The 25760-nt window shown below is 41.5% G+C and overlaps 1 protein-coding gene across 3 annotated transcripts in view; it reads left to right on the top strand.

Annotated features, from left to right (window-relative positions):
* Positions 1 to 25760, top strand: part of LOC141092481 (probable cation-transporting ATPase 13A4) — a 401167-nt gene that overhangs the window by 303858 nt on the left and 71549 nt on the right. For all 3 annotated transcript variants that reach the window (XM_073578652.1, XM_073578653.1, XM_073578651.1), the window contains 5 exons: positions 2489 to 2659; positions 12739 to 12896; positions 18972 to 19160; positions 21472 to 21533; positions 22197 to 22347. In XM_073578652.1, the coding sequence (XP_073434753.1) occupies positions 2489 to 2659; positions 12739 to 12896; positions 18972 to 19160; positions 21472 to 21533; positions 22197 to 22347 (731 nt within the window). The remainder of the gene's footprint in view (positions 1 to 2488; positions 2660 to 12738; positions 12897 to 18971; positions 19161 to 21471; positions 21534 to 22196; positions 22348 to 25760) is intronic.

Here is a 25760-nt window from a genome sequence, read left to right as displayed (position 1 = left end):
TATTCATAGTATAATTTACAAGCAACAGTCAATTATATGCATTGAGATATATTGGTTAGAAGTTTACGAGAGCAAAGTCCTCGAAATCAGCTCGGGGTCTACATTCCAACCTTGGTCTAACCGGGAAGGAGGCAAATGCTGTATTTAGCAAAAACAGTCTCTAGGGCACCCTTGCAGCTTTCCAGGCCCTGACAAAGCATATTAATACTTTCTGGGGCTCTTTATCATCAGACAGGCCCCATCTCATTTGCAGTCTCCCCCTGCCCACACCCAGTACTGTGAGTCTGTGCTGAAAGCAACGGCCTTGCTCACTCACATTCTACGATCACCAGCTGAGGTGAGAGTCTCCGGTCATGTGTTCTTTGGGTATCTTCGGTGCTTGACAGCCGACGAGTGTCTCCTCGATCTGGTAAAGTGGGGGACAGGTCCTTGATTCTTAACTGGCATTGTCTGGGTTCCGGGTCTTGATTGGTGTTGCTCTGTTCTTCAGTACTTGACCAGCATAGTTTGGAGCCCACACCTCGACTGGAGTAATCCGAATCTCGCTCACTGACTCACAATGTCCTGCCTGTCTTGCTCTCCAAGCATGGCCCAGTAACTCAGCTGTGTCATGAGCCTGGCTTGGCTCTGATCACGGCTCTCCACTGGAGCAGGACATGGATCTTCCTCACAATTTAGGCATTCTCTGGCATCTGACCGCTCTAGGACTCTTCTGTGCCAATGGTGCTGCAAGCCGACCTCGCAGGCATACAACCTGCCCTGGTGCAGGTTATGGTGTCAACTCCCCTTCTCAGCCTGGCCAGGCCTTTTATATTAAGGAAGTCCTTCCTGTGTGTCACTTGATCAGATTCAGCAGGTTATTTCACTCCCCCTGCGAATCTCCCAGCACAATTTGATTACTGTGAACACAATTTTTTTTTTTACTTTCACTTTGATCCAGCAGATGGCAGTGTTTTCTTATAGTTATATTTATCCTAAGTCATATTACAAGACTCGTTAAAGGGTTGATTGTGACTTGTAGGATCGCTACTACCAATAGGTGGCGCTGTAGAGTAAAAGTCCTCTTTCTCTCTGAAGAGGCAATTTGCATATATTCTTATAGTTACTCATTCACTCTTAGAAAAATATTCAGAATTGAGAGTCCTCAGTGGTTGATACCTTTTAATGGCTAACTGAAAAGATGGTAACACATTGCAAGCTTTCGAGACTACTCAGGTCTCTTCATCAGGCATAGACTAATACAAAATCTGAAGAGTCACATATTTATGCACAATACAGCACAGAAAAAATGCAATAGATGAGACAAGTGACGTGAAGCAGAAATGATTATGGGAGGGGGAGAAACATAAATATTGGACCAGTTCATAGATAAGGAGTCTGGATGTTTTATTGTCCTCTGATTGGGGTCTCCTAATGTGTTGTGATGCCCCCACAAGGTCTTAGGAGCAAATTCCTTAATTGATGTAAAAAGACAAAAATCCATGTGACACATTCATTCCAGCATTGAGAGTGTCAAAGGTCATCATAAATTTATACTCACAGACTCTTCTCTCTCTCTGAGATGTAAAGTTAACTTTCAATACCAGCAATTTAATATCCATGGTGTTGTGGTCCATCATACAAAAATGTTTTGCCACAGGTAGATCCATTCTTTTTTCTCTTATTGTGTGACGATGAGCATTCATCCTTGTTCTAAGCTTTTGCCCTGTCTCCCCCACATACAGACCCCCAGTTGGACATTTAGTACAAATAATTAAGTACACATCATTCTCTCTTATCCATCTTGTTACAGAAACTCGGCTCTGCTCTATTCTACACTGTGCAGTAGTTGCTGGCAGTAAGATATCTAATGAGATTATGGCTGTGTCCTTACATGTCTCACAGGAAAGACCGTTCTGAGCTTCTCTGGAGGCACATTCTTTTATCTTGTACATGATACATTCTGCTTATAATTGGTCCATGTTATTGAGGGAAAAAACACATACTCACAGAGACATTTCTATGATAACGCGGCCTTAGACTTAGCAATAATTAGAATCTACATTTTGTTAGCTAATATCTTTGCAATGGTTATGAGAAATTAAAAAATATTAAAGTTGGTTTATTCAGCTCTCCAGCCATTATTTTTTATGATGTGGACAGTTTGACATGCTAAAAGTAGTGAAAGGTCCTCTTTAATAGGTGAAAATATATAGGTTATTATCTATAGAGAGGTTATTATTCATAGAAAGGTTTTTAATCTATAGAGAGGTTATTATCTATAGTCACTCCACTTTGTAGAATTAATCCCTTGTATTTCAGTTGGATATTGTATGGCAAATATGACAATGACTGATATGTTACTCTTTCCTTAATTTCGATATGCTACTTGGTATCTGTACAAGATGTAATATGTTAGTTTAAAATCAGTTATTTGTCATCAAAAAATGTAATTTGTTGCACAAGCAATATTTGTATACTTGTATATAATTATTGAGTTGTATTTTAGGGGAAAGTGTTCCTGTGACTAAGACACCATTGCCAAATGTTGACAATTCAATTCCTTGGAAAACACACAGTGGTGAAGATTACAAGAGACATGTCCTCTTCTGTGGCACAGAGGTCATCCAAACTCAAGCTCCTAACAAAAGTTTGGTGAAAGCTGTCGTATTAAGAACAGGTATAAGAATATAAGTTAACTATTCTGTATTAAGGAGGATACACATGCAAAAAAAGATAAACTGAATTTTATTGATGACTGCTAATGTACTTAGAAAAGTTTCAATTTTAAATGATAAGATACAATGTACAATGGGAAAAAATGTATTTAGTCAGCTACCATTTGTGCAAGTTCTCCAACTTAAAAAGATGAGAGGCCTGTAAATGACATCATAGGTTGACAACAACTATGAGAATCAAAATGAGAAAACAAATCCAGAAAATCACCTTGTCTGGTTTGGCAAGATTAATTTTGCAAAATATGGTGGAAAATATTTATTTGGTCATTAACAAAAGTTCATCTCAATATTTTGTTATATATCCTTTATTGGTAATGACAGAGTCTTAACAAGGTTGGCACACACTGTTGGTGGTACGTTGGCCCATTGCTCCATGCAGATCTCCTCTAGAGCAGTGATGTTTTGGGCCTGTCCCTTGGCAACACGGACTTTCAAATCTCTTCAAAGGTTTTCTATGGGGTTGAGATCTGGAGACTGTCCAGGCCACTCCAGGACCTTCATATGCTTCTTGCAAAGCCACTCCTTCATTTCCCTGGTGGTGTGCTTGGGATCATTATCATGCTGAAAGACCCATCCACATTTCATCTTCCACGGCCTTGCTGATAGAAAGAGGTTTGCACTTAAAATCTCATGATACATGGCCCCATTCATTCTTTCATGTACACAGATCAGTCGTCCTGGTCCCTTTGCAGAGAAGCAGCCCCAAAGCATGATGTTGCAACCCCCATGCTTCACAGTAGGTATGGTGTTCTTTGGATGCACCTCAGCATTCTGTCTTAGTCATGCCCCTTTCAGGGTAGTCTGGTTTGTGGCACAGTGGAGCCACAACCCTCTAGCTCTTGCCCACCAGTCAGGGCGTGAGCATGACAGTTTCCACAGGCCATGGTCTCCACTGTATCCCATGCCCTTCTGCTCATAGAGCATGATGAACTTTTTCTTTGCCTGTATGAGTAACTGGAAGAATTTGTTCCACCCAGGGTATTTCAGATTGTTGATACACCAGACCTCATCAGAGTCTCTAATGCTGTCTACAATCAACTCCTGGCTTATGAGAAGCTCAACCCCGCAGACCCGCCTACTTTCTATGGGAATCCTAAGGAATACCAAGGGTTCCTGGAGCAGTGCTTGCTCTACATCCAGGGGAATGCAGCCTGTTTCCCCTCTGATTGGGTTAAGGTGGGATACAACATGTCCTACCTGGCCGAAGATGCTTTGATATGGATCACTCCCCTCTGGGAAGCAGGGGATCCTATCATCATGGACCTAGAGGCCTTCCTGGTGGCCTCCGTAAAGCCTTTGATGTACCTAGTCCAGCTACTCCTACCAAGTCTTCCCTTTCCAGATCTGAGAGGCGCTCCAGACGGGCAAAACCAGTGAAGAAACCACCACATCAGACCATGACCGTCTGAAACCCTCCTGTTCCTCTACCTGTTAAAGCAGCTATGGGAGTAGAACCCAAGAAGATTGATAAGAATGGGCTGGCAACACAGCAGCCTAAATCCAGTGTGAATAGAATCAAAGATTGTAATGAATTTGTACTCCCACACCCTCCTGTGTTTCTGTGATTTTAAATTGCCTTTTAAAATGACTAAATATTTAGCCACAGGTAAATGGGCTTTTTGTCTGTAATTGTATGATGATGAGACCTCATCCTTGCTCTCATTCTCTGTCCTGTTTCTCCAACATAGAGGCCACCCACAGGACATATATTGCATATAATTAAATACACCACATTGGAAGAGGAACATGTGAATGTCCCAGGGATCTTGCTTGCTATGTTACAGGCAACCTCCCAATCTAAGAAACATCATTATCTGAAGTTCAATGCCCTCAGATTCACCAAGAGGAACATATCCTTGCAATGGGAGAAGATGCAAAACCTGCATTCATATAGAGACCAAAGACAAAATCCAAATTCCAAACACACAGCAGGACTATAAGATCCCTGGGACATTCATATGTTCCTCTTTCCGCTCATCTTTTTAAGTGGGAGAACTTGCCTAATTGGTGGCTTACTAAATACCTTTTTCCCCACTGTACTATAAAATACTACAAATACAAAAAGTAATGCAAGTGTCACGCTGCTGCAATGCAGGTAAATTCAAGCTCCACTAGATGGCAATACAGTGGAGGTGTAAGTAGTAGCAAGAGTGGACCCTCTGGGTCACGGTACCGTGATCCCTGGGGCGAGCTGGCCAGATGTTGCCAACCCCTATACAGGGACCATTAGGAGCAGGCCCAAAGGAGTCAAATATCACGACAGCTGATACCAAGAGGGGCGGCTCAGGTGTGGATGAGACAAACAAGGCAGAGGGTCAGGAGCGACCGGAGTCAGGAGCGACTGGAGTCAGGAGTGACTGGAGACAGGAGAGACCAGATGGGGCCAGAGTACCGTACGGAAGGCACACGATAATCAGGCGCCTCCATGAGGGAGGAGCCGCCTGATATACCCTGTGCTGGAGCTTGATTGGTAATCACTCCACAGGGCTGGTGCAGCAGGGGTTAAGTGAGGGGAAGAGCACGCGCCCGTGGCCTAAGGCACATGCCCGGGATAGGAGCAGAGGAGGAGGAGGAAGCCCCATGCAGAGCTGCAGGATGGGAGACTGGGGGCACTGCACGCCGGCTGGAGTCGTGGGCGGGGAGTCAGGGGGAGACCCCAGGAGCAGGAGCAGGCAGAGCGGGACCCGGCGAAACAGGTGATGCCAGCCCCGACCTGACAGGCGGCGCTGGTACCGACCTGCCAGGCAGCACCGGCGTGACAGGAGGGAGGACTGCACACAGCAAGGCAAGACCTGCAATGCAGCAGCAGCGAGGCCACCACTAGGTGGCAACAGAATAGTCAAACAAGCTGGGTTCATATAAGACTGAAGCAAAGTACAAAAGGAATAAGCAATCGGAGCATCAAAACAAGCCAAATGGGTCAGCACCAGTCAGGAGCAGATATTCCAAAGAAAAGAGACAAAACAACAAGTCAGAGTCCAAGCCAAGTCAAAACCAGGGAGTCAAAACATGAAAAGGAAACACTGAGTCAGGAAGGGAAGAGGGGATAAACAGAAAAGGGTTCAGTTAGCAAGCAGCAGAACAAATCAGGGCAAACAGGGTCAACTACACACGCTGTAGGCAGAAACTATAGCTGACATGGTCTGCAGGATGCAGCATAGATAAATAGAAAACCTAAGACCAGACTGTGGCTGAGAAAATCAACCCCTGGCATGGCCAGACCGGAAAAAAGTGAAGACAGCATTCAAAACCCTGTCTGGATCATGACAGTACCCTTCTCTCAAGGGGGGCCACCGGACCACCAGTGTTGTGAATTCTCTGGATCTGACTTCTGAGTCGGAGCTCCCTCTGGTGGTTACTGCAGGTAGTGGAGCTGGCCGGGATGAAAGTCTGCAACCTGACGACGATGATTTGAAATCAGGGGTTACTGATTGGCAGGATATAAGTGAGCAGGCTTCCCTCAGTGGTTGCTGGTAATTAGTTCTTCTTGTGCATATTGAGGTCTGCTGTCTCCTGCCTGATCCAGCATTTTTCAGTTAAGCTGTTTATTTGCTAATCCTTTGCATCTGATCTGGTTTTGCCTCTTTCTTATTTGCTGTGAGGGTTCAGCTTGCTCCCTGCTGGGGCTGTGCTGGACCCCGCTCCATATGTTACAGCTTGTGTCAGTTTGTTCAGTCCCCTGTTATATTGGTCTCTTTGCTTTGCTGCCAGTTCACACCAGAATGCTGATGGGGAGAGGTCGTGAGACCTCAGTGTTTTATTGTACATCAGACGTGTTGGATTTTTAGGGTTTTGCGTGATTGCAGACAGTGTCTTTCCTTTCCTGTCCTATCCAGACAGTTTGGGCCCCATCATTTGCTCAGTCTATTTTCTGCCTGTGTTTGTGCCTCATCTTGTCTCACGGACAATATATGTTTGGGGGCTGTTTCTTTGGGGTTCTACTCTTGGGCAGTTTAGATTTCACCTTTCTTGCTTTAGGCTTAGTTAGTTCTCCGGCTGTGCCGAGGCGTCTAGGGCATCGTAGGTACACTCCATGGCTACTGTTAGTTGTACTGTTAGGACTAGGGGTCTGCAATCCACTAAGTGACCAACCTTTCAGGTTTCCTGGTGGCCTCGCCTATTTCTGTCATCCTCCTCGGTGACCTTTTCATAACACACCAGGTTTCCCAGGATAACGTGAATGAAATGCCCGAAGCAATTGATCCGCATGGACAGATCGTGCTGGGACCCACAATCGCTCCTCAGGACGTAACCCCTCCAATGAACCAAATACTGAAGTGAACGGCAGACTATGCGAGAATCCACAATACACTCCACTTCAAACTCAATCTGACCATTCACAAAGGCAGATGGCAGAAGGGATGGAGACCCAACAGAGGGAGACACAAATGACTTCAGGAGGGACTTATGGAACACATTGGGGATCCAAAGTGATGGAGGAAGGCGCAAGCGAAAGGCAACTGGGTTAACAACCTCTATGATCTTGTAAGGGCCAATAAACATGGGACCCAGCTTAACAGAAGGAACCTTCAACTGTATATTCTTAGTAGACAACCATACCTTATCCCCCACTAAAAATACCAGACCTGAAGACTGTCACTTGTCAGCAAAATATTTGTTTGCCCTGAGCCTCCCAAATGTTCTTCTGGACTTCCCTCCAAACCTCCTACAACCACAGAATAGCCAAATCAGCCCCAGGACACTCTGAATCCAGCCTAGAGAATTCACCATAATGGTGGTGAAAACCGTAGTTACAAAAGAACAGAGAGGTACCCTTCGACTGATTGATCTGATTATTAAATGCAAACTCCACCACTGGCAACGAAGAGCATCAATCATCCTGCTTGGACGTGGCAAGACTCCACAAAATTTGTTCAAGAGACTGATTGTTCCTCTCCGTCTGACCGTTGGTTTCATGATGATAGGCCAAGGAGAAGGCCAAACTAATACCTAACCTTTTTCAAAAAAACATCTAGAATTTGGACACAAATTGTTCCCCTCTATCAGAAACAACACTCAAAGGCACACCATGCAACCGCACCACATGTTCAACAAACAACCTCGATAGTATTTCAGCATTAGACAGGCTTGCCAAAGGTACAAAATGCTTTTGTTTACTGAATCTATCCACCACCACCCAGAGTATAGATTTGCCACTGGAAGGAAGGAGGTCAGTTAAAATGTCATGCCGCTGCAATGCAGGTAAATGCAAGCTTCACTAGATGGCAATAAAGTGGAGGGAGGACTGCACACAGCATGGTCAGACCTGCAATGCAGCGGTGAGGCCACCAACAGGTGGCAGCAGAATAGTCAAACAAGCTGGGTCGATATAAGACTGTAACGCAGTACAAAAGGAATAAGCAAATGCAGCATCAAAAACAAGCCAAATGGGTCAGTACCAGTCAGGAGCAGATATGCCAAAGACAAGAGTCAAAACAAGTCTGTGTCCAAGTCAACCCCTGGCATGACCAGACCGGAAAAAAGTGAAGACAGGGAGTCAATACATGAAAGGGAAACACTGAGTCGGAAAAGGTTCAGAAATGGGTTCAGTTAGCAAGCAGCAGAACAAATCAGGGCAAGCAGGGTCAGCTACACACGCTGAAGGCAGAAACTATAGCTGACATGGTCTGCAGGACGCAGCGGAGATAAATAACAAACCTGAGACCAGACTGTGGCTGAGAAAGTTAACCCCTGGCATGACCAGAACTGAAAAAGGAGAAGACAGGATTCAAAGCCCTGTCTGGATCATGACAGTAAGCATATCAGCAAACTGATTGTGTGGTATATCATGGTGAACTGACTACTCAACATTTAGTCATTTGGTTATGTCTTAAGTGGGTTGTCTACTACTCAGGCAAACCCTTCTCAATCCCTATTTTTCTCCATAGTAGAATAATAACACTTATACTCTCATCTGATGCCGTTCCCGTGGTTTTGTCACTGGCTCTTTAGGGAATAACAATGCCACGTGATCCTTGCAGTCAATCTGTGCTGGTTTCCAACAATGAGTACAAATGTGGTATTTGTTTATGCTTGAAATTGTGCTGTCAGTCAATGAGTACGGGGCGGAAATAGATGTATAAAAAGTATACATGAGTGGGAATGTGCACTGAAGTCTTCTGCCATTCAAAGGGGTATATCATGTACCTTGTTATCATATCTGAATAAAGGAGAATTTGGGACAAAACAGAATCAAATTAAAACACTAAACGTACAATATTTTTAGGACTATGTTCTCTAAAATGTGCTGTGTTTTTATGCTGACAGATTGCCTTTAAAGAGAAACTGTCACATCAGGTAACACTATTAACTTGCAGATATAGGGTTAGTTTGAAGGTTTATAATGTTATGATTGTACCCAGTCGCTATAGAGAAAGAAAGACTCCCAGGAGAAAAATAAATGCATTCTTCTCAGGAGCCACCGGCTTTCAGTCATACAGGCAGGCCTATGCTGCTGCAGTTACCAATCACACCTTTAAACATGCTCCAGTGCCATGACTGTCAGCCGGCTCAGCAAAGTATTAGTGCAGAACCATCTGTCAGTCAAGTCAAAGTGCCAAGGTGTGCTTTTAGTCTCCGATCACAGTTCTGTGAGCGGTGACTGTAGCCACACCAGCAAACCTATGTGAATGAAAGCTAAAGGCTCCAACACGAGAAAAGTTCACTTGCTCCTGGGTTTTGTACTTTCAGTATAGTGGACGAGAACTTTTCTAGCTTTACTAACCTACTGATTAGCCCTAAATCAGCAGGTTAATAGCATTTTTCAATGTGACAGGTTCACTTTAAGCTGTATATAAATAAATTCGGATTTTCACCTACCATAGCACTAATAAAAGGCAGCCAACAGTCTGTGGAGAAAAGAGGAGTGCTTGACAAGTACTAAAAAAACCCAGAGCGATAGTGGAGTGTAGATTTTGAAAATACCTGTCTCAGAAGGGGAGAACATATATAAAAGTGATGGTGGTGATAATTCCTACCAAAATAATTAAAGCAACGGAGATAATAAATTAAAAACTAAAAAAATGGTTTATTCAACTCCCCAGCCTTTATTTTTTGTGATGTGGTCAATTTGAAATGCTAAAACTAATGAAAGGCAAAAGCCTGGAAAAAGACCTTAGGCTTAACGCCAAACATAGGTTTATGTTACCCATTTTGCATTGTCAATCCAATCTCCGATCAATAAATATTTGCCAATTCATGGTCATTTAATAGCTTGTTTATATTCCACTTCAGGTACACTCTGAATGATCAATAATGGAAGTTTCAGTGCACATAGGCTGCCATTTTTCTTGGCAGCTCATGCCCATGTGCTGCCAAGAATGATGAAATTTTGTGTAAACTAATGAATGAATGATGATCATTTTTCTCATTCAGAGGATGATTGGCAGCCTGTTTAAACTGCATGATCATTGTAAACAAGCAGTCCTTAGTCCTGGTCATTCACAATAATCATGCAGTGTAATTGGACGATTTTCAAAATCGGTAAATTTTCAGTTTTGGAGTTTTCAGTTTTTACTTCTGTTCTTCCATAACTTTTTATTTCTCCATTGATACAGTAGTATGATGGCTTGGTTTTTGCAGGATGAGTTCTAGTGTTCAATGATTCCTTTCACTTTACCATGTAATGAAAAATGGGAGACAGATTGTGGTCAAAAGAACACAATTTCCCCATTTTTTTGTTTTGTTTTGTATTTATGCATTCATTATTTGGTAAAAAATGGTCTGGTAGTGCAGGGACAGAAAACAGCTATTCTTGCTTTTTTTAGTTTTTTTGAGGGGGATGTTTAACAAATGTTGAAAATAATTTTGTGTCTTGATAGATTGGAATGTTATGGATTTGGTAATAGAAAAAATGTTATATTTTTCTTTTCCTTTTAAACTTTTTTGTATTTTTTAATGTTATCTGTGTCTTTTAACACATTTTTATGTTTAACTGTATTTTTTAGTTCTTTTACAGCACTTGAACTACAATATCACAATATTGGAGTTCAGTGTGAAAATTACCAAGATGGCAAATACAGACGTCTTCAGCAGCACCCGGACTGCCAAGACAACCCATTGGTTTCTGTCAATTATATCATGGTGGGCTGATCGGAACCAGTGCAGGCGTGTACCAGATTGCATTAGTTAAATGCTACTGTCAAAGATTGGCACTGGAATTTAAATTGTTAAACAACCCCAGGCAGCACAAACTCTGGTTGTTATAGGCAGATGCCACTACATATAACACATTGAGCATTTGTCTGGTAAGGTGCCACTCAATATACAGTTGTGCTCAGAAGTTTACGTACCAAGAAGAATTTTTGCTTTCTTGGCCTTTTTTCAGAGAATATGAATGATAACAACAAGACTTTTTCTCCACTCATGGTTGGTGGTTGGGTGAAGCCATTTATTGTCAGACTACTTTGTTTTCTCTTTTTAAATCATAATGACAATCCAAAACATCCCAATGACCCTGATAAAAAGTTCACATACCCTAGTAATTTTGGCCTGATAACATGCGCAGAAGTTGACACAAATTGGTTTGACTGCCTACTAAAGGAAATATCCTCACATGTGACCTGTTTGCTTGTAATTAGTGTGTGTTTAAAAGTGAGTGAGTTTCTGGAACCAAGACAGACTCTTGCATCTTTCATCCAGCCACTGACGTTTCTTGATTGTGAGTCATGGGGAAAGCAAAAGAATTGTCAACAGATCTGCGGGAAAAGGTAGTTGAACTGTATAAAACAGATAAGGGATACAAAAAGATATCCAAGGAATTGATAATGCCAGTCAGCAGTATTCAAACTGTGATTAACAAATGGAAAATCAGGGGCTCTGGAAAAGTAAAACCACGGTCAGGTAGACTAAGAAACATTTCATCCACAACTGCCAAGAAAATTGCTCGGGATGCAAAGAAATACCCAGAAATAAAATCAGCTGAAATACCCGACTAGCAGTGTGGCTGTTTCAAGATGCACTATAAGGAGGCACTTGAAGAAAAATGGGCTGCATGGTTGTGTTGCTAGAAAAATGCCATTACTGCACAAATGTCATAACGTATCTCCCCTACAATATGCAAAACAGCACAGAGACAAGCCTCAAAACTTCTGGAACAAGGTAATTCAGTGATGAGACAAAAATTGAACTTTTTGGCCCCAACCATAAGCGTTACATTTGGAGAGAGGTCAACAAGGCCTATGATGAAAGGAACACCATTCCTACTGTAAAGCACACAGGTGGATTGCTGATATTTTGGGGATGTGTGAGCTACAAAGGCACAGGAAACTTGGTCAAAGTTGAAGGAAAGATGAATGCAGCAGATTATCAGTAAATACTGCAGTGCATGGAACGCATCTGGACGTTCCAATGTGACAATGATCCAAAGCAGAACAAAGTGAAGGTTCTGGAGTGGCTATCTCAGTCTTCTGACCTCAATATCATTGATCCACTCTGGGGAGATCTCAAGCATGCAGTTCATGCTAGACAGCCCAGAAATTTCCATGAATTGTAGACTTTTTGCCAAGAGAGGTCAGCTTTACCATCTGACAAAATAAAGAACCTCATCCACAATTACCACAAAAGACTTCAAGCTGTCATTGATGTTAGAGGGAGCAATACATAGTATTAAGAAATGGGGTATGTAAACTTTTGATCAGGGTCATTTGGATGTTTTGGGTTTTCATTATGATTTAAAAAGAGAAAACACAGTAGTTTGACAATAAATGGCTTAACCCATCCACTAACCATGAGTGGAGAAAAAGTTTTGGTGTTATCATTCATATTCTCTGAAAAAAGGCCAAGAAACAAAATATTCTGCCGGGGTATCTAAGCTTTTGAGCACACCAGTAACCAATGCGACAACATGTCATTAACTCATGTTATGTGGTCTTTATTGGGTTAAGGCTTAAGAAAACTTTTGTTTAAGTAGACTTGTCAATGACTTATCAAATAAGCAGCAACAAATTGTATTATATATACCAAGTTGTATGAGGATTTATGTATAAACTCTTTAAACAATTCTCTATTTTTTATATATTAGGATTCAATACAGCAAAAGGTGATCTTGTTAGGTCTATCCTTTACCCCAAACCAGTAAACTTTAAACTCCACAGAGATGCAGTCAGATTTTTACTGGGGCTTGTGGCAGTTACAGTGATTGGATTGATTTACACACCTATTGTCTTTGCAAAAAGTGGAGTAAGTTGTTTTTCAGTTTTGTCATAATAAATTGTTTTAGCAGGTAATACTAAAAGGTTTTTTTCAGACTAAAATAGGTATTCTCAAAGCACTATTGTATATGCATTCTCAAAGGAACCTTCCTTAACAATAAAATTAATGAGGTCATTTCACCAAATTGTTCTTGTTGAACCGGGCACACAATGTAAAAGTGCCTGTAGAATGGAATAAAATTAGAGTTGAGCGATACCGTCCGATACTTCAAAGTATCGGATCGGAATGGATCGGCCGATCTTAAAAAAAAGTATCGGTATCGCCGATTCCGATACCGGAAGTCCCATTCAAGTCTATGGGACTTCCGGTATCGGAATAAGAAAAACCCTGTTTTTGCCTTGTACAGCCTCTCTGGGGTCTGTATGGGCCTTTCGGGGGGCTGTGCCGGCCTGCCAGGGGGTCTGTGCAGGCTCTGGTGGTCTGTGCCGGCCTGCCAGGGGGCTGTGCCGGCCTGCCGGTGGTCTGTGCAGGCTCCGGTGGGCTGTGCCGGCCTGCCGGGGGGCTGTGCCGGCCTGCCGGGGGACTGTGCCGGCCTGCCGGGGGGCTGTGCAGGCTCCGGGAGGCTGTGCAGGCATCGTCCGATGGGACTACAAGTCCCATCGGGCGATGCCTGCTACCATGACAGTGATTGACACATTAGCCAATGATGGGACAGTAGTAGTCCCATCATCCGGCTAATGTGTTGAATGTAAAAAAAAAAAAAAAAAAAAAAATTACATGCTACATACATGCTACATACATACAACATGCATGCTACATGTAACATACATACTACATATATACTACATGCAACATGCATACTACATACATGCTACATTCATACTACATACATGCTACATTCATACTACATATATACTACATGCAACATACATACTATATATATATACTACATGCATGCAACATACATACAACATATATACTACATGCATGCAACATGCATACTACATATATACTACATGTAACATACATACTACATATATACTACATGCATACTACATACATGCTACATACTACATGCATGCAACATGCATACTACATATATACTACATGTAACATACATACTACATATATACTACATGCATACTACATACATGCTACATACTACATGCATGCTACATACATACTACATGCATGCTACATACATACTACATACATACTACATGCATGCTACATACATACTACATGCATGCTACATACATACTACATGCATGCTACATACATACTACATGCATGCTACATACATACTACATGCTACATACATACTACATATATACTACATGCATGCTACATACATACTACATGCTACATACATACTACATACATACTACATGCATGCTACATACATACTAAATGCTACATATATGCTACATACATACTACATGCATGCTACATACATACTACATGCATGCTACATACATACTACATGCATGCTACATACATACTACATGCTACATACATACTACATACATACTACATACATACTACATGCATGCTACATACAATACATTCATACAATACATACATAGACATACAGTACATATAACATAGAGTAACATACTTACCAATACTTGTCACATTGTTCCCCGAAGCCATTGTCTTTTACGGAATAAATATTAACATAACAAACCACAAAAATACTCACCCATGATCCGAAGCAGTCCACGAGTGTGTCCCACGACGATCTTGGGTAGAGAACTGCAGCATCAGCTGATGCTGCCGTTCTCTACGGGCTGCAGGAATCCAATGACGGAAGGTAGGTATCCTTCCGCACTGTATTCCTCCGCCACTTAAAAAAAAAAAGTCCCTAGTCTCACTTTATGCCATTGCTGTGTGGGAATTTCCCACGCAGCAATGGCATAAAGTGAGACTAGGGACTTTTTTTTTTTAAGTGGCGGAGGAATACAGTGCGGAAGGATACCTACCTTCCGTCATTGGATTCCTGCAGCCCATAGAGAACGGCAGCATCAGCTGATGCTGCAGTTCTCTACCCAAGATCGTCGTGGGACACACTCGTGGACTGCTTCGGATCATGGGTGAGTATTTTTGTGGTTTGTTATGTTAATATTTATTCCGTAAAAGACAATGGCTTCGGGGAACAATGTGACAAGTATTGGTAAGTATGTTACTCTATGTTATATGTACTGTATGTCTATGTATGTATTGTATGCAGCATGCATGTAGTATGTATGTAGTATATATGTGGTATGTATGTAGCATGTAGTATGTATGTAGCATGCATGTAGTATGTATGTAGTATATATGTGGTATGTATGTAGCATGTAGTATGTATGTAGTATGCATGTAGCATGCATGTAGTATGTATGTAGTATGTATGTAGCATGCAGTATGTATGTAGCATGCATGTAGTATATATGTAGTATGTATGTAGCATGTAGTATGTATGTAGCATGCATGTAGTATGTATGTAGTATGTATGTGGTATGTATGTAGCATGTAGTATGTATGTAGCATGCATGTAGTATATATGTGTTATGTATGTAGCATGTAGTATGTATGTAGCATGCATGTAGTATGTATGTAGTATGTATGTAGTATGTATGTGGTATGTATGTAGCATGTAGCATGCATGTAGTATGTATGTAGTATATATGTGGTATGTATGTAGCATGTAGTATGTATGTAGCATGCATGTAGTATGTATGTAGCATGCAGTATGTATGTAGCATGCATGTAGTATATATGTAGCATGTAGTATGTATGTAGCATGCATGTAGTATATATGTAGTATGTATGTAGCATGTAGTATGTATGTAGCATGCATGTAGTATGTATGTAGTATGTATGTAGTATATATATATATATTTTTTTTTTTAACATTTAACACATTAGCCGGATGATGGGACTACTACTGTCCCATCATTGGCTAATGTGTCAATCACTGTCATGGTAGCAGGCATCGCCAGATGGGACTTGTAGTCCCATCGGACGATGCTTGCACAGACCCCCGGACATCAGCACAGCCCCCCGGCAGGCCGGCACAGCCCCCCGGCAGGCCGGTACAGACCCCCACAGGGTGCACAGACCACCGGCAGGCCGGCACAGCCCCCCGGCAGGCCGGTACAGACCCCGGGCAGTCCACACAGCCCCCCGGCAGGCCGGCACAGCCCCCCGGCAGGCCGGCAGAGACCCCCGGAAGGCCCGAAATGACGGCGCATCATGATGCGCACACACCGCGCATCATGATGACGTCATTTCGGCTGTCAATCAACTTTGAACTTCCGATTCCGATGCCGACTTCCGATATTGAAAAAATATCGGAAGTCGGTATCGGAATTCCGATACAGCAAGTATCGGCCAATACCCGATACTTGCGGTATCGGAATGCTCAACACTAAATAAAATACTTTATTTTTTTGTCTCTCTGTGTGATACATTGTTGAACAATCATAAGCAGAGTGTGAGATATATGACAGACAGCCCTGATCTCCTGGTCTAACCTCCTGCATTAGTCAGTGTGGGGGAAAGGGTAGTGCAGCTGAGTTTATCTGTGTCATATTACAAAACCTTACAGACCAGGAGATTAGAGCTGTCTTTCAGAGATAGAAAAAATAACATGTTTTATTCCATTAAATAATGGAATATCTCACCACCTGTGAACTCGACCTGATCCCATCCCACTTCAACCCAAACCTCACCACAGTCTTCATCCCAACCCTAACCCATCTCTTCATCCTATCACTAAAAACTGGAGTTTTCCCCTCAAGCTTTAAACATGCCTCAATCACACCTATCCTCAAAAAGCCCTATATCATTTCTCTCCTATGCCTCAAAACTACTGGAACAACATGTCCATCTTGAACTGTCTGCCCACCTCTCTTGCTCCCTCTTTGATCGCTTACAACCTGGCTTCCAGCTGCACCACTCCACTGAAACTGCCCTAACTAAGGTCACCAATGACCTATTAACCACCAAGGCCAAGCAACACTACTCTCTCATCCTCCTCTTGGACTTGTCCTCTGACTTTGACACCGTGGACCACTCCCTATTACTACAGACCCTCTCATCTCTTGAAATCACAGACTTGGCCCTATCTTGGATTACATCATACCTAACAGACCGGACATCAAGCATCTCCCACTCGCACACCACCTCTTCACCTCGCTCTCCCATCTCACTTGACCCACCTAACGGACCTATCTATTAAAGTAAATAGCTGCTCACTCTCCCCATAACCACAAGCTTACTGCCTTAGGGTTATCCTTGACACAGATCTCGCTTTCAAACCACATATCTAAGCCCTTTCCACTTCCTGCCAACTTCAACTCAAAAACATTTCACAGATCCGTACATTCCTTAACCACAAATCTGCAAAAACCCTAGTACATGCCCTCATCATCTCCTGCCTTCACTACTGCAACCTCCTGCTCTGTGCCCTCCCCTCTAACACTCTCGCCCCCCTCCAATCTATTCTGAACTCTGCTGCTCAACTAATCCACCTGTCCCTCTGCTATTTCCCGACCTTTCCCCTCTGTCAACCTCTGCACTGGCTCCCCATTACCCACAGACTCCAGTTCAAAACCCTAACCATGGCATACAAAGCCATCCACAACCTGTGTCCTGCATACATCTGTGACTTCATCTCCCAGTACTTACCTACATACAACCTCCTATCCTCACAAGATCTCCTTCTCTACTCTCCTCTTATCTACTGTTCCCACAATCGCATACATGATTTCTCCCGCGCAACACCCCTACTCTGGAACGAACTCTCTACCACAACATGTCAGACTCTTGCCTACCATCGAAATCTTCAAAAAGAACCTGAAAACCTACCTCTTCCGACAAGCCTACAACCTACAGTAACCACCGATTGTCCAAGCCACTGCACGACCAGCTCTATCCTCACCTACTGTATCCTCACCTATCCCTCGTAGATTGTGGGCCATCTTGGGCAGGATCCTCTCTCCTCCTTTACCAGTCATGACTTATATCATTTAAGATTACTGTACTTGCTTTTTATTATGTATACCCCTCCTCACATGTAAAGCGCCATGGAATAAATGGCACTTTAATAATAAATAATAATAATAATAATAATAATTCCATTAGATTTAGAGATGTTTGTCAAACATTTCATACACTTAAAATTATCTCTAAGTTGTTGTTTTAAACGTTGCAAAATGAGCAGTCCCCACCATCAGCAGCTTTCAGAGCAGGTCTCATAATCACAGATCTCACTGAGCTATGTGCATGTTCAAATGCCCTGTTATTTCTATATCAAATATGATAATAACATTATGGACCCATAAAAAGCCACTGATGGTTGAACAGCAGAATTTGTGCTGAGCCTAATTCAAAGTTGCACAGGCACACGCAGTATAACTGATTGCCTGCTCTCCTGACCTGAGCTTGACAGCTGCATAGAAATATATCATGCTGTCATGTTCATGTCAGGAAAGGTGCTGGGCTAGTCCGTGCACTTTGATGCAATCATGGCTTGAGTTTTACGGCCATCTGTCTCTCCTCTTATACTAATACTACAGCTGAGTTGCCCACAAGAACCGTCACTCCTGTCGGAATCTAGGAAGTAAAAAAAAAATAGAAAGTTGTCTGCTGTTCAAGAGACAACTTGAGAATGCTCCTTTAAGGAGAAACTCCATCTGAAAAAAAAATTCCCATTTTAGTTATCCAGTAGTAAAATTTTGGCTTGTGACCCGACATATAGAGTATACACTATTTTTACTTACATTCATGGCGCATTTTTCGAAATGCTATGTTGCTTCCTTCACTTGGCTGTAGATGAAGAGGTTAGTACATAACATAACAAAAGAAATGTCATTGTTATCAGGACATACTATGGAGTTTACATAGAATTTTCTCTTGTTATCGATTTTGACTATAGTAATAAAAGATTTTCTATGTTGACTATCAGTATTGTTATGACACATGGCAGAGCTATGTTATTTAATATCTTATCATCCATTAGAGCTTTTGCAGCCATAAATCCTTATACAGTTATTATGTGAATTATGATGTAAGTATAAGTCATTTCATTTATTCAGTCTCATGTTTATGATTTAGGCTTCCACATCAGAAATTGTCCTCTGGTCATTTATTGTCATTACTGGTGGCGTTCCTGCAGCTCTGCCAGCAGCTGTCCAAGTCTGTATACTGTATTCCCAAACTAGGCTTCAGAGGAATGGCATATTTTGCCTAAGTGCACAGAGGATTAATATGTGCGGACAACTAAATATTATTTGTTTTGATAAGGTAAATTATCGTTATGTGTTTTGTTGCCTAATTATTTTATGATCAAAAATATAATGGCCCCTATTCATCAATGCCTTTATGCCAGAATTCCAGCATAAAAAATGTTTGCTCAACCCATGGCTGTTTTAGACTTTTGTAACTTTTTCACACTGTTTTTGTCTGGCACTGACAAAGTGGGCAGAAATGGGGTGACCCCACTTGTCAAATTTATAATAAGTGGTAGCGTTCCTTACTCCGTAAATCTTAGTCCACTCTTTAACTGGAGTAAAATTTTATCGAGGAGCACACATGCCACGTTGTGCCTAACTTGATTCATTAAAGGGGTTGTCCGGGCTTTTCACATAATCTCAGTACATATCTGGGCTGCAGAATTATGACAATAAGTAATTTACTTTCTGTCACTAGTTTGCACGGTTTTCTAGATGTTCTGAACAGAACATCCAGGGGGGGTGTGTTATGGCATTGAAATGAGAACTAGTAGTAACCTCCTACTCTACTCCAAAAATGCCCTCTGTAGCAACAACCCCACCCTCCATAGCTACAGGCCCTCCCCATCCACATGAAGAAGCCCTCATCACACAGTAACAAATCCTCCCCCTCTAGCAGCCTCAGCTGCTAGAAGAATCTACAGCTGAAGGCCATTGTCACATCAGTAAGGATGATAACTCAGTGGCGGTAGACACAGACTGTGCAGGCACTGGCAATGAAGAATATTTCTTACTAAGATGAAGATTGACTCTGGAAGAAGACTGCACTAAGCATATGTCATAATTAGAGATGAGTGAATATGTTTGGAAAATTATTGGCAAACATAAATTCTGCATGGATATGGTACATTCGGATTCATGATCGGTAACACAAGCATTTTTCTTAAAATCGGAAAAAGTCGGTAACATTTGGTAAACGATTGAATAAAAGCCGTCAATTCATGTGCCGCATTCAGTAAAATCATAGAGTGACAGGTTAGAATACAATAGATATATACACATAGAATACATACTGTATATATTTAGATGTCAGTGACACAGACATATATATGTATAAATATTACGTACATAGATATATACAAGAAAAGCCGGCAATGCAGCAGCTGCTGTAGTGTAAAATCACTGCAGGAGCCAACAGGATTGAAGAGATGGATTACATGCAGTAGATACATATGGAATAGTCTGAGCCAGAGTGAGGTCTGTGACATACCTCCGGAGAGGACGGCTTGGCAACCATGAGGGATACTGACCGGGGTCAGTGATAAGTGTTTGTAGGTTGCCTCTGAGGATAAGAGGTATCTGGGAACCTGTGTGGTTGCTGACAACCAACGGACAGTAATCCATAGTATGTACAAGGGGCTGCACATTAGAAAGTTCCTGGAGAGCAGTTTATGCTGTGTACTAATAAACCGAGTGGACTTTTTAAATCTTTATGTCCCAGTATAATCCTCAACGACTAGGCAAGTGAGTACTCCCCGTTTACAATATACATATATATATATATATATATATATATATATATTTGTATATACATACATATAAATATATATATATATATATATATATATATATACATACAGTGGGTATGGAAAGTATTCAGACCCCTTTACATTTTTCACTCTTTGCTTCATTGCAGCCATTTGGTAAATTCAAAAAAAATTCATTTATTTCTCATTAATGTACAAACTCCACTTCATCTTGATTGAAAAAAAAAACAGAAATGTAGACATTTTTGCAAATTTATTAAAAAAGAAAAACTGAAATATCACATGGTCATAAGTATTCAGACCCTTTGCTCAGACACTCATATTTAAGTCACATGCTGTCTATTTCCTTGTGATCCCCCTTGAGATGGTTATACTCCTTTATTAGAGTCCAGCTGTGTTTCATTAAACTGATAGGACTTGATTTGTAAAGGCACACACCTGTCTATATAAGAAATTTGGCGATCGTGAGCCGAACTGAACATTGAAGTATTCGCTCATCTCTAGCCATAATACCTGACTGGTGAATGCTCACTGCTAAATGCAATAGACCAACCCTAAAAATCTGACGTCAGTAATGGCATTCTGTTTGAGATTACACTAGGCTTGCTTGAGATTACAAAAGGAGTATCATCAAAATTACAACCAGTACTGACAGCCAAAAGTTAGGTGGAGAATAGTGGCAAATATTTAATTTCAGTAAATTTAAAAAATACTAATTTTCATACCAATGAAATGTTTTTGAGCTATGGTTTTGATTGTTTTTAAGATCTTTTGCGACTGCCCTTTTTCAGATATCCATGAACATCTTTATAATTAATAATGATTTTTTTTATACAGACAGGCACTTTAACAGAAGATGGAATGGAATTATGGGGTATTGTTCCCTCTGATAACAGAAGGTAAGTTTACACTGCATAATAGTACACAAGTTAACAATATATGTGTTTAAGTAAGTGGTAGAAGAAACACGAAATAGGGCAAAATAGAGAAAACGTCAATCTATAGAATTAGTGTATTACAATCCACAATATTCATTAGTGGAAATACTTTCTCAATACTTATATTAAAGATACATTCTGATTGACCTTGATCAGTTTTGCTCAATTTTCAGTGATTAAACACATTAATAGTATATCAGGCCACTCAATATCACTACTTTAGCTATGAGGTTTAATGTCCACTGCCCAACACCTAACACTTAACATTTGCCCATGCCGTTCATCATCAGTCCCATTCTCTCATCATCTGTATTTTCCCAACCAGTGAGCTGTGTGATCTGAGCCTAATAAAACTGATAGAAATAGTATCCTAATAGAATTTGAATGTGTAATGGCTCAGAAATCGGAAAAAGCAATGGAAATTATTTGGATCATTAAAATTTCTTTAGAAAAATTGTAGTTGACTAGCCTGGACCGAAATAAATACATTTTTCCTGTACTTTGATGTTCAAAACGCAGAAGTTATTTTAGATGAACAGTCACTTATCATTTTTGATTGATTTTATTCTACATTTTACTGTATGTCCAAAATATTTTTGCAATAACATTTGAATTGTCTTGTAGCTTCCAGGAAGTTTATTTATTTACACCAGGGAGTAACTTGCCATGGAGTCCGCTTCTAGTAGGAATGGTCAGTTGTCATTCATTGATTTTTCTGGATGGCAAAATACAGGGAGACCCACTGGACCTGAAAATGTTCGAGGGTACAGGCTGGGTATGTTCTCTATAACAAAAATTCAAAAATGAAGTTTCTGAAAATGTTCCCTGATTTACAGTACCTGCTCTGTATCTAAATTCTATATTTAAGGCATTGGGTCTTGTTATATTCTCCCTGTGCCTCTTAGCTCTTACAGCACAAGTCCCTCTAGCACCACACTAGCTAAATCCTTTTTTATGAAAAAAGAAAAACAGAACGCATGTCCTCACGGGGTCCCTTGCATAACTGATGAAAGCAGAACCAGAAAGCCTCCACTCGTTGTCTCGATTCCATTATGTGGAAATGAACTTCAATGCACACTTCCAAGTAAATGTAATCTTGAGGGATATATTTAGTGCAGCAGGTACATATCATGAATGGCTAAAGATATTCGGTGTTTCAGGAGGCAATGAATAAGAGACGTTTTGACTCTCCTTGTTGTCTTAATTCAACAGGAACAATATATGTAACGCTTGGTTCACAAGTACTAATATTTCCAGTACCGGAAAAATGGTACCGGAGATATCCATGTCCGTGTGTGTAAAACTTACTGCACACATGTGGCAACCATGTACCGTCCGTGTACCACAACAGTATCACATGTAGCAGTGCAAGGGAAGCAGCAGTACAGTTAGCTCTCATCATTCTCCCCTGCTCTGCTGGCGATCTGTGAGAGCAGGGTTGAATGATGAGCGTTATATTCAAGTGATAACAGTGAGAGCGGGTGGAGGCTGATGGGACAATTACTCCCATCAGCCTACACTTGCTGCCGATAATAGCAGTCAGTGCAGGCGGCAGCTGATGGGAGCATTCATCAGTGGTCGCATGTGCTATAAATAAATAAATTAAAAATCCAGCTTGGGTTCTCCTGTATTTTTGAGAACCAGCAAGGCAAAACTGACAGCTGGCGGCTACAACCCTCAGCTGTCAGCATTAGCATGACTGGTTATCAAGAATACAGGGGTTCCCATGCTCTTTTTTAAAATTATTTAAGTAATTTAACAAAACGGCTTGGGTCTCCCCATTTTTGACAATCAGCCTTGCTGAAGCAGACAACTGGAGGCTGGTATTCTCAGGCTGGTAAGGGGTCATGGATAGTGACCCCCTCAACCTAAAAATAGCAGCCCGAAGCCACCCATAAAAGGCACATCTAATAGATGCGCCAATTCTGGTGCTTTGCCTAGCTCTTGCTACTTTCCCTCTAGCGGTGGCAAGTGGGGTAATATTTGTGGGGTTGACGTCACCTTTGTCTTGTCTGTTGACATCAAGCTCATGGGTTAGTAATGGAGTGGAGTCTATAAGGCGCCATACAGGAGATGGAGATGGTTAAACCTATGCAAGTAGGTGGAAAAATTTCAGAGAACCAAACATGATAGATTGAGCATAACCAGGATGTTGCCAAGCCAAAGGGTCAGGGGGCATTAGCCCAAAGTGTGTCGCCACATCAGTGGCTTCATCAGGGGCAGGATGTAACATCTCCTGTATATGTTACTTAAAATCTCTGTAATAGGCTCTTTAGGCACAGACTCTGTCTTGGATCTATGGTAGCCACCTAGTGGCCATTTTTCTTATTAATGTATTAGTATGTGAACCTTTATCCTGCTACTGCAATTCATTTTCCTGTTAAGTGGCTTATTGGAATCATTCCTCCCTCTGTTCTTGTTTTTTTTCCCTTATCTATTGTGATACTGCTGCCATTAACCTTTTAGTATTGGTTCACACACTTATAATCATCTTCTCCAATGTGTCCCAATCTATCACAAAATATTTCATGTATTGACTTGTATGCAGGATTCTAGTAGCCACCTAGTGGCTGGTTAACACATCAGGGTGTCAGAATCAGCACTGCTGCCTTCTTAGGCTAGTTTCACACTAGCATTAGCTGGCCGTCCGCTAGTAGGATTTTGTGTGCGCTGGTCCCTTTTGACAGTGCGCCGATGTGCGCACCGTCAAAAGAGCGCAGCACATGCAAAATCCTACTAGCACACAGCCAGCGCACCCTATGCTAAAGATAGGGTGCGCAGATCGCATGCAGGGATGTGCGATAGTAGGAGGAGATGACCGGAGAGGGCACGGCAGGGGGCGGGGCTTAGCAGCGCCGTGCGCTGCGGGCAAATATGCTAGTGTGAAACTAGCCTTAGCCATTTTTTAGTTTTCTATGTAAAGTCTGCTATTGGAGGAATTTCTCTTCCCTAGGCTTTTGGGGATCTACTCTCATATTGTGATACTTCATTATTTAAATGGTTTAGTTTTTTCCTATGCATGTACAAGTATCCTTCTCATTGTGTTTCCTCATCATTCAGTGTCTAACCTACTATATATAGGTTCCATATGGGATTGACCGGATAGTGTTCAGGGGGTATATAACATCTCATGGGGGCTTTTTTTTGTCCTGTTTAATTGTTTTTAATTATTTGTTGGTGTGTGGTTTTTCTAAGACTACTTGAATAAAGAATTTTTTGATACTAATTGTATTGTTTGGTGATCCCTGGTGTATAGTATATCTCCTTTCCTGGCATATATTTGACTTTTTTTTACATACTCCAGGTCAATACACCATAGATTATGGATATATGATAGTGCCCTCCACCCCTCTTCTCTCTCCTGGCGTCAGTGCATGTCACATTGATGACACATGGATGTGATCCACGTGTCACAAGTGTGCATGTGTGCAGGACACTTTGCGGCTGTGAAAAAACAGACATGTACAGTATTCTGACCGAGGATGCACGGTCTATGGAAACACACTGACATGTGCACAGACCCATTCACTTGAATGGGTCTACATGTGTAAGTGTCTCCGGTACATATGAAAATGGATACCACACTGATGACTGAAAGAGGCCTAAAGAGGAGATTGAGTTTTATGGGCTCTATGCTGCTTAAGGCCCATTACACTTGTGCAACTCCATACATACACTGGTCCTGCGGTTTTTAGACATGGAAGACTTCTATATGGTATCTAAAAAGAAATTCAGGATATTTGAAACTTTTCATATTCATTGTCGCCTGAAGCACTAAATATTTCTGTGCATTAATGATAGGTACTCGCTGTGCTAAACAAATCACTAACAATTGGGATTGTACAGTGAAGTTCATATCTATGGATGTTGGGGATGCACATCTGTCGACAAGCACCTCCAACCACCTGATGATTCAGTGCACTCCAGTTTGAAAAATTTGGATTCCTTTATGTCAGTTTTTAGAAAGGGTAAAAAAGGTTCTGTAAAATGCACATTTTCTTCCATTCTAAAAAGGGACACATAATGGGACCAAGGCAGAAACCATAATAATGAATAGGGTCACCTTGCATCAGTTGCATCAATTATGAATTTTGAAAATGTATTTTATTTGCTTGCACCTAAAAGCAGAACATACATAGTAATGCCCGAATGCATTCAGCAGCCTTACTATGTAAAAACATGTTATCT

This window comes from Dendrobates tinctorius, unplaced genomic scaffold, assembly GCF_039654945.1.
Source record: "Dendrobates tinctorius isolate UK_male_01 unplaced genomic scaffold, ASM3965494v1 ptg000060l, whole genome shotgun sequence".
Classification (NCBI taxonomy): Eukaryota; Metazoa; Chordata; class Amphibia; order Anura; family Dendrobatidae; genus Dendrobates; species Dendrobates tinctorius.
Note: the sequence above shows the minus strand (reverse complement) of the source record. Positions and strands in the feature narration are given on the sequence as shown.